This window comes from Phragmites australis, chromosome 4 (genome assembly GCF_958298935.1).
Source record: "Phragmites australis chromosome 4, lpPhrAust1.1, whole genome shotgun sequence".
NCBI lineage: Eukaryota > Viridiplantae > Streptophyta > Magnoliopsida > Poales > Poaceae > Phragmites > Phragmites australis.
In genome coordinates, this window is record NC_084924.1 from 35,271,547 (window position 1) to 35,281,810 (window position 10,264).

The 10,264-nt window shown below is 41.7% G+C and overlaps 1 protein-coding gene across 1 annotated transcript; it reads left to right on the top strand.

The window, feature by feature from the left end:
- Positions 1 to 8,722: 8,722 nt before the first annotated feature.
- LOC133916232 (uncharacterized) lies at positions 8,723 to 9,411 on the top strand. The gene has a single exon (XM_062359819.1). The coding sequence runs from the start codon at positions 8,942 to 8,944 to the stop codon at positions 9,236 to 9,238; it is 297 nt and encodes a 98-aa protein (XP_062215803.1). The 5' UTR covers positions 8,723 to 8,941; the 3' UTR covers positions 9,239 to 9,411.
- Positions 9,412 to 10,264: the final 853 nt, after the last annotated feature.

The following is a 10,264-nucleotide window of genomic DNA, read 5'->3' on the forward strand; positions in this document are numbered from 1 at the left end:
GACAGAAGACATTGGTTAATTTCAGAGAATTTGACTAAAATTTGAACAAACTGATCAAATTTGACATGAATTTGAGGCAAAAATTGCATGGATTTGAAAGAATTTAGCAATTAAAGCACAAAATTTGATAAACATGCCCTAAATTTATGACTAGTTGATTGGAATTGCAACACATGTAGCAAATTTTCACTAAATTGATAGAATTTTGCTTCGGTTTTGGGCAAGTTTGCATGAAATTTGCATCTAGGGTTTGCAAAATTGAGGAACCGGCAGAATATGTGCTCATCATGGCGAAATTGGGAGAGAAGCCGGCGGTAAGGGAGGAGCTCAATGACTGGTGGCATTGGATAGCAGTGGTAGCAGCTCTAGGCACGGCGACGGCGGCTCAGGGCGGCACGGCTGCTGTGGTGGAGCGACGGAGCAGGGGCGGCAACAGGTGGAGTGGGTGGTGGATGTCGTCAACAGCACGAGGCACAACGGCGGCGAGGCAGGCGGAGAGAAGAGAGGTATAGGCGGCAGCACGGATCGAACCAAAGAGAGATGGCCAAGAATGAACGCTTTATATGATATGTGGGTCCTGCGAAAAGTGCAACCACTGGAAGGTCCCGTGAAGCTTAGATATAGCACCGGACAAATATATTGACCATCGGACAAACTTAAGCTAAAACCAAACTTAAACACTGGGTGTTCCAGTGATAATATATTGACCACCGGATAGAACCACCGGACAACCTATCAGAGCATTTTCAATTCTGAACACCAGATTTTCCGGTGACACTGCGCTGAGCATCGGATAGATCCACCAGGCTGAATTTGAGACCTTCTAATTTTGGTTGCCACTGACTTAACACCGGAAGGTCTGATCCAAAACACTTTGCCAACATCAGACCTTTTTCTTAGTGAAATTCCATTTGCAAACACTAGATTAACTGCTGATTCTAAACTGATCACCAGACACATGCACCAAACCTTTACGCAGGAAAGTTGATCTAGTAGAACTGAAGATCGGATGATCCGTTGATAAGAAATGAAGGAGCACCAGACCATCCGGTGAGAAGCAAAACTCACTGCTACACTAAAATATCTCACTAAGTTCAAACTTCGAACAAACACACAACAAAAACACATATTTTGACTAGTTTGAGTGAAATCCTTACCCTCTCAAACACTCATTTGCAAATAGTTGCCAAAGCGGCTATAGCATACATAATTTTTCAAAAGGCAATAAGAACCAAATAAAAAGGAGGGAGGAAACTCCAAGAAAATATATGTCATAATGCCTATGAACTTAAAGATTAAGACTTTAAATTCGTTAGAACATGACTCAATAGGCATTAAGCACTTACGTCTGTATAATCACACTCATTGAGGTGTATGCTCACATCAAGAGCAAGCAACAATCTCAAAGAGTGATATCCTCCTTTGTGATCTCTCTACCGCCAATGCACATGCAATGCATAACAAGTGCATGAAAGGAAATATGAGTGCAAGCTATATGACATGTGAACGCATAGCATAAACTAAATCTATCTTGTCATATTACCTCCTTTCTCAAGCTTCTTCATGGTGAACCCAACAACATGCCTTGAGTGAAACTACGGGGTCACCAACTCAAGCAAAACTCATATTCACCACTATCTTGAGAAGGTTATACAAGCACCTATCATGAAAGGCATCTATACGACAAGGCATCAAGACATTTGAAGCATCTATCACGTTCAACTCACTTCGCAATCTACAAAATGTGACTTCATCTAGAGGTTTTGTGAAGATATCCGCATTTTGATCTTCCGACCTTACACTACGAAGATAAATATCATTTTTAGCCACATGATCTCTAAGAAAGTGATGACGGATATCAATGTGCTTTATGCGAGAGTGTTGAATGGGATTGTTTGCAATTTTTACGACACTTTCAATGTCACAAAGGAGTAGAACCTTTTCTAGACGAACACCAAACTCTAACAAGGTTTGCTTCATATAAAGAAATTGAGCATAACATGCTCTAGCGGTTGTTTATTCGGCTTTCACAGTGGAAAAGGCTACAAAGTTTTACTTTTTAGAGGACAAAGAGACTAGGGACCGCCCTAGCAAGTATCACTCACTCAAAGTACTCTTACGATGCTTGGGTGTTCTAAATGGGCATCTTACTTCCATTACACGCTTGGGGTTGAGACTCATTAGGCTTTAGAGTGTTGGTGTTGACCTGGCTAGGATGCCTCCTAGGACAATATCTCACAAGGTGTCCTTCTCCGCAAAAGTAACATCCTTCGCCTGAGGAGGGAGTAGCTGGGTTGTTCTCGACTTGAGGGTGTGGTGGAGTTGAACGAGGTGTCTAATAATCTAAGCACTGATCAAGTGCTTGCGATTGAGGACTGTAATGATTGTTGGGACAGAATGTAGATCCTTGCCAACGGACTTGAGTTGACTTACGGAGATGTATGTTGCTTCCCCGTTCATGGAGTGACATCTACCTCTTCCTCATGTTGTCTTGCCAACTATGCTCAGCTTTTGCACTCAGAGATTCAGTAATATGTAGCAAACTTTCCATATTCAGAGCCATGTCTTTAAGAATCTAAGTCTGTGTCATCAAGAGTTGTTCCTTGTTGAATTGTAGTGACACCTGCTGTTTATTGTTGTTGTTGGTACCTTTACCAAGCTGACCTTTGTTTATGTTCACCATCCGATCAGGATTGAGGAGAAAGGTTAGGGCAAGAAGAGAAATGATTAGAAGAAGAAAACCCAATTATACTATTAACTATAGAGATATATAAGGAATGTTGTTGTTACCAGATGCTAAAACATCCCACAACTCACTCCAGCACTCAAAAAGAAAAACCAAATCACACAAGACACACAACACAAGCACACACTACTAATATCGCCCTAACGTTTCCAAAGATTAGGGACAATCCTCTTATAACTCGAAAACTAAAACTAGGAGATGTGCGGAGATAGATCTTCATATCTTCAGTGTTGTAGTAGATCATTCTACCTTGAAGCGAAGAGTCATTAACTTTATCATTGGAATCTTCATAAGAGCGTCGAGATCTTCAAATGCATCATTCTCAACGAAGTAAATAGGATCGTTCACCAACTAAAAGTTTTAAAGGGAAAGCGTTGGAAATTCATTTTTCTCAAAAGATTAAAATAGTTGAGTAGAGAGAAACTGAGAGAATAGAAAAGCATGGGGATGGGTTTTTCAAAATAGGCTTTTAAAATATGACCTTATGGCACGACCATTCTATCTATGCTCACGTCCTACGGTCAATATGTTTCTGATACCACCTCTGTCACACCCGGTTTTAATGGACAAAACCAGATATGGCTTATGTGTGTCTAGGATATTCAACACCCATAAAGACGTCATAGGTGAAATAACAAAAGCAATACTTTCATAGAATAAACGTTACCTCTTACAACATTTGATATATATTGTCTTCTATCAAGATATCTACAGCGAAACAGAAGCACTAGTGCCCAACAACACCGCAGGAAATCGACTGGGAGACACGCGTCTAGAACGTCACAACCTCGTCTTGATAGTCTTCAACATCTTCACTCACTGAGCAGCACTACTCATATCGAATGGTATAGGGAAAATAGCAAGTATGAGCACATGACGCGCTCAGCAAGTGTACAAAAGAATAATGATATGTAGGCTTATAACAAGAATAGGCTAACACGTAGTATGTTTGGGTAAATGCAAGTAATGAAAATATATTTAGACTCAAAAGCATTAAACAATTATTAAGTGTAAGTAGCCCAATTATTCCAACCATTTACCAAAACCCAGTTCAGCTACCCTGCTAACCATAACCATCCACTATCACCAAAACCATAACCAAACTCACATCCATAACCAACTAATCACATGAGGATCCAAGCCTCCCATAACCACGAGCGCGGCTGTTATAACATTTTGACACTATGCAGAGGTTATCCAACTTTTAGCCACGAGTCGTGATATCCATGTTGTCGTGTTTGCAAGACACTTAACACACGCCAGTGGTGTGCCGCCAGGAAATAACTACAAAGCATGGTCCATCAATTAAGTCCTGGTACCCCAACGAATGCGAGTCAGGTGTCTAACTGATATGCTAAGCCTTACTCATATCAGTCTCGTGTTTGAATGGTATTTCTTGGGTTGTAGCTCCACGAACCGGTCCTTATATATGACACTTGGATAAAGACTGTCCAACAAGAAAATAACTAACAAAATCCAACACATTTTCTTGAAACGTATCCACAAGCCCACCACATGAACCACCATTATCAAACCAACTCCTTGCCTAAGTCTTAGGGTTCCATGTTACTAACACAAGTTCATCATCGCCATTGCATATGTCCACTAAACATGTATATGACACTTCCCTAATATCCCAAAAGCATGGCTAAGCAATTCTACCCAAAAGACTCATATCAAATACCACTTAGGCTTCAAGAAATGTAAAGGAAGAACAAGGTAAACCCTAACATAGGTGACTATCAATCAAATTGACAGATATTACATTCAATATTGTAAAACAAAACATTTAAAACATAGGTTCAAGATGATCAAAGGCACTTGCCTTTTACCCAATGCTGCTCAATGTTATCGAAATCTTGATCTTGAAACCCCACGAATAGATCCTAAGTGCTATCGACTAATCATGAATTCTATCGACAAACAAAAGTAACATCGAACAAACTCCAAATCACAAACATAAAAGATACAAAATGATGGACTAGGATCTTTGATTGGGCTGGACAAAGAGAATGGAATCGATTGCACTTCTTTTGAAGAAAGATAAAGGGACAGGAACTAGGGCTTTGTCGAAGATTAGTTCCCGATAATATGTCCATAAATTGACTAGATACCTTCAAGTGTAGGAATTAATCACAAGATGAGACAAACAATGTATACAGGTTCGGACCTCTGATTGGAGTAATACCCTACGTCTTATGGGGGTGTTGCTGTCGTGTATTGATGATCTCGAGTACAAGCAAGGTAGCAAAGATAATTACAAGGAGTTGATTGGATCTAATCTATCCTCAGGCTAAAGTTGTTGAGTAACTCCTTGGTTGATGCTTGCCTCTCTTTCTTTTTTTCTCGCGTGTTTCGTTGTGTCTTTCGTGTTGTTGTCATGTATCTTCCCCCCCCCCCCAGCCTTTTCACCTTATATAGGGGTGAGGTACAGACTTCTATACAACCGTAGTCTATAGGGAGTTGCCTTCCATGACATCCAAGTAGATAGATTTATTTTGAATATAGGTCGTATCGGGTTTGGTAACCAATCTAATCCTTCTTGGTTTGTACTTCCTTGATTCCGGGTGTATCAGGTGTCGCTGATTAGTTCTGTGATATCTAGAGCTGCTGAATATGAGTCGTATATTCCCTGTCTGTATATGATGTACTCCTTATGCGTATATACCCCAAAATTAGATATTCAACAATAGCCCCCTAACTCTACTCCGAAGGAGAGGTTTCCATAAGCATCCACTCGAGTACTGCTAAGTTTAAGGTCGAGTAAAGTGGATCAGACTCATAATCGAAAGAATTGAGTATGGACGGATCCTTTCTTGAAGAAAAAGATTTAAACAACTCAACTGATTGACACCTGACTCCGAGTAGAGTTAAAAACCTTTCAAAATTTGAAATGGCGGGTATATGCGCATTTAATGCGGGCAGAAGGGTGTGCAGAGATTCGCATGTCGTCATCATTCTTTTTTTGCGTCGGTCGAAGCATTGTAAAGGTGGAAGTGGTTGAAGAGGCGATAACTTTTGGTTATTTACCTGTAAGACCCGGACTTGCAGCGGCCATTCCTCGTCATTGCTAACTAGTCTTCCTGCACAAGCCTCTCAGCTTTCTCCGCCCCAACACGCATCACCGCCAAAAAGAAGTTTAGATCCATGGATCCCAGCTCTTCCTCGATGATTCTAACGTCCTCCTCGCCGGAGAAGCGGTCGGACGCAGCAGCCATCGACGTCTCGCCCGATCAATATGATGAGACGAGGTTCATGATTGAAGCCTGGACACCCTTAGCTATGCAAGAATCTCGGATAGCGAAACTTGAAGCAAAAGGAGTGGTGCCACCATGCAGCCTGGTCAAATGGAGGACGACATCCGGTGAGAGATTCCCTTCCTACAAGATCGAGCACGAGTTCGTAGTTTTTGAGTCTTTCTTCCGTTGTGGTTTTAACATCTCTCCTTCCAAGTTTCTTCTCAATGTGCTCGATCGATACCAGATTGAACTTCACCACTTGAACCCCAATTTGGTCACCATGTTGAGTGTTTTTGTTCATCTTTGTGAGGCTTTTCTTGGCATCGAGCCAACTTTGAATCTTTTTCATTATTTTTATAAAGTGAAGAGGATTACCGAAAATAAATATGTCGGGGGATGTGGTTTCCAGTTAAGGAGTGGGATAAAAAAACTCTTATATCTTGGTTCCATAACTTACTCTTGGTCGAAAGATTGGAAGAAACTTTGGTTTTACGTCTCCAATCCCGATCCGATTGGTTTTCCTTTAGTGTATAGAGGTCTTTTTCTCGTCCAAAATCTTTCTTGACACAAGAGCATCAAGAATCTGTCCACACCACCTACTTCGCCAACAGGATTGGCATGCTGAGGAAATTTGGCCTTACTAGGTGGTATGTAGCCAGAGACTTTATTAGTAACAGGTTGAGTCCCTTGAAAGCGCAAACGTGCCTGGCTTGGGAGTACAATGGGGATGAGGATGCTTCCAAGGATGTGGCTGGATGTAAGGCTTAGTTAGGACTTGTGGAGGGAAATGAGAGAGAATCCCGTCCTGATGGGAATGATATTAAGAATCCCTTCGTGACGGGAACCGTGAAGGAAAACCGTTAGAGCGCTGAAGGGAACGAAAATCTTTTCGTAAAAAGATTTTGATCCCTGACGGAAATCCCTTGGAGATGGTCTAAGGGTCTTTCTCAGTCGGGTCTCATAAAATTTCTTTCCGGCGTGGAGACTGATGATTCATCATGGATTAAGGATTTTTTTTTTAAAGTAGGAAAGGAGAGAAAAGATGAGCACGTAGAACATATATAACCCTAGTCTATATGTTCTTGGTTTAATGTCTAAGTATGCTGAATATGGATTTACTGAAATTTAGCCAATTTGATCGGACAAACATTTATGCCAAAGGTTTGGTAAGGCAGCCGTCTTATTTTTTTCAATGTAAAAGATTGCTGAATTGATTGTCCCGATTCTGCCATACCAAACTTTAGCATGTTGTTTTTAGACCTCCACGCCTCTTTTTATTTTTATATTTCGAAAATTAAAAATTACAAGACATCTAATTTGAAAAAATTATAAAAATAGGCTATTGTGATCTGTTGGTGTCACCTTCCAACTGACTATATGTTTAAAAAATAAATACGTCGCCTTTCCAACCAGGGACATATTAAAAAAACATTATGTTCCACTGCTTTCAAAAATTCAAAACATTATTGAAATAATAATGAAATTTTTTGAAAAAAAGTATGTTGTAGAGAATGTTATAATGTATCTTAAAAAATTCAACTCAAATGGTTACTTTTACAGTAAGGAAAAAAAACTAATTTTATTGTACATAGTCTTTTTTTATTTCTCATTGTACAAATCGTAATTTGGTTAAAATTTTTAGAGATATATCATAGTATTCTCTAAAATATATATTTTTTTGAATTTTTTCAACAAACGATAGTAGTCTATTTTTACATTTTTTTTCAAACGGATATCTATTTTTTCAATTTGTTTAGTTTCGAAATATAAAAAAATCTAGGAAGGCCGACCGACTGAGAGCTAAAATCAGTCATCCCAGATCCAGTTCAATAAGGAGAAGACGCGGCCCAAATAAATTAGTTATGCTTTCTTATTCTTTTTTCTACCCGTTTTTTCTAAATCTTACACATAAAATTTATTGTGGGTTATTTTGAAACATTTTGCCTTTCATGTGCCTTCAACATTTGAAATATTTGATGAAACTATTTCTGAAACCTAATGCAATTTTTTTGATACCTAATTAAACTTTTCTAAAAAGCTACATTCAATATTTTGTTAGACCTATTTCAACAATTTTGTGATAACATATTAACATGTTTAATATTTATACATAATTTGTTAAAATGGTACATTTGAATTGTTGATTTTTTAAAAATTAAATATATTCACATAGGATCTTGTTTTGTTACATTAATGGTAAACAACATCAAGGTTCAAATGGTTTTCAAAATTGTTGCTGCATCATGTCTTCCACTACTCTCCTCCCATATAATAAAAACCCCTTTCAAATAATGTATTCACTTTTACTATCCACCCTTATCATCCAGTCTTATTATCTCGTTACCAGCTACGGATATATGACTTATTGTACTAATTAAAATAAATATAAAAAAATTAGAAAAAAAAACTAGTGGATAATCTCTTCCTTCTTTTCTGAATCCCATCTAAAATCAAACTACAATATTACTCTTATGGTGTATCTGTTAAGTATTGCTCTTATGGTGTATCTGTTAAGTTTGTACTTATTATTATCCTATCTAATATTTATGCTTTTTTTACAACGCATAGATATTTTAGCTAATGCATTTAAAAATCGAGATTCAAAGGCACTGTTCCCATCGTACATCCCACCTTAGCACCAGACCAAGAGGCCCAGGGTCCATCATACGATCCTCACTGGCAGAAAAGAAAACGCATCGCACCACGCTAGCACCGTAGCACGGCCCGCCCCACACGAGACAAGTAGAAGTAAAACACGTTGCACCGCCATCACATCGCCCCGTCGGGACCAAACTGTCAAACCAAGCAGACAACACGCCACGCCTCGAGCCGCTAAGCACCCGCTCAGCCACAGCGACCGGCAGACTGACGCCGACTCACACCGGGCCCGCGGAGGGAGGCTAGTCGGCGCCTCGCCGGAGCTAGCCGCCGCGCGTGGCCGCATCCTCGGCGGTCCATGGAGGGCAGCCTAGTGTCCATGCTCCGGTGGCCGGACCTCGGCCTGCCCAGCTTGGCCGACCTGCTCCCCTCGCCGCCCGCGCTCCTCCGGCTCCAAGGGTGGTGGCAGCAGCAGTGGCCGCGCCCCGACCAGCTCGGTGCCGCGGCGGCGGTGCCGCGTCGGTGGCCTGAGCTCGTGCGGGACATCCCGCTCCTCGTGGACGCCGTGCTCTGGGGTGTCGTCACGGCCGTCGAGTCCGTCGCCCTGGTCTCCATGTTATGCTGCTACTTCCTCTTCTGCGGCTGCACGCTCTGATGAAGACGCGATGCGTCCAAGCTTGCTTACTGCTACTACTAGTATGCATGATTTCTCCGTGCGATTCGCTTCTTCTGCTGCGTCCTGCGTGCTTGTTGGTGGATTAATTAGCTCTTTTAACTAGGCTGCTGTCATGGTAATGGTAATAACCAGGGTGTTTTGAGATTGGATTTGATTGTCGGCTGTGCGTCATTTGGGGATTTTTTTTAAACGGCGTCATTTGGGGATCCATTATGCGAAGAAAGAAATGTCACTGCCGATAGAGGGAGATTAGGTCCGTTTGTTTCGCTTTGCAGCTTGCAGAGTTAAAATAAATAGATTGGATTATAAAAATAGATTGTAACAATTCAGAAATTCATCTTTCGTTCATATTTATAGATTATATAATTTAGATCTTTTTTTTATTATTTAAAAAATACATAGTGATTTTAGCACCACGCAAAATCTTTCTATATCTGCTCTCCTCTATTCTACAGGTGAAACACCGTCCTCTGTGTATGCACCACGAATCACGTTGGCCCCTCCCGTCATCGTGCCTCGGGCCTCCCCCATGTCGTGTCACCACTCCCCTATGCTCATACTGTGCCTCGGCTAGATCCCATCTGTCATCTTAGATCCTACCCCCGCACCATCCTCCTGCCATCGCAGCCACCATGCCATTTGTGAGAGCAGACCCTGAGCAAAGCGTCTTCACCGTTCGCTAGCGGCGTCTCCTTCGTCCTCGTTGAAGAAGTCTGCAAGCCCACCCACAGTGTCGGTGGTCTTCACCCCCTCCCCCCCCCCCACACACCCACGCGCGCCCGGCCTCCCGTGAAGGCCGCGCTGTGGCTGTTGCAGGTGCGGGACCGCAGTACGAGAAGGCATCTACATGGGGCCTAGATCCCATCCGTCGTACGGATCCCGTCCATCGTATCAGATCCCCTCCCTGCGTCGTCCTCCTACCACCACGGTCGTTGAGCTGTCTGTGAGAGCAGACCCCGTGCAGGGCGCCTTCATTGGCGGCGTCTCCCTCGCCGTCGTCCTCGT

What these genes read in the sequence shown, in the direction of transcription:
- LOC133916232 (XM_062359819.1), top strand. Translation starts at nt 8,942, where the DNA reads ATGGAGGGCAGCCTAGTGTCCATGCTCCGGTGGCCGGACCTCGGCCTG.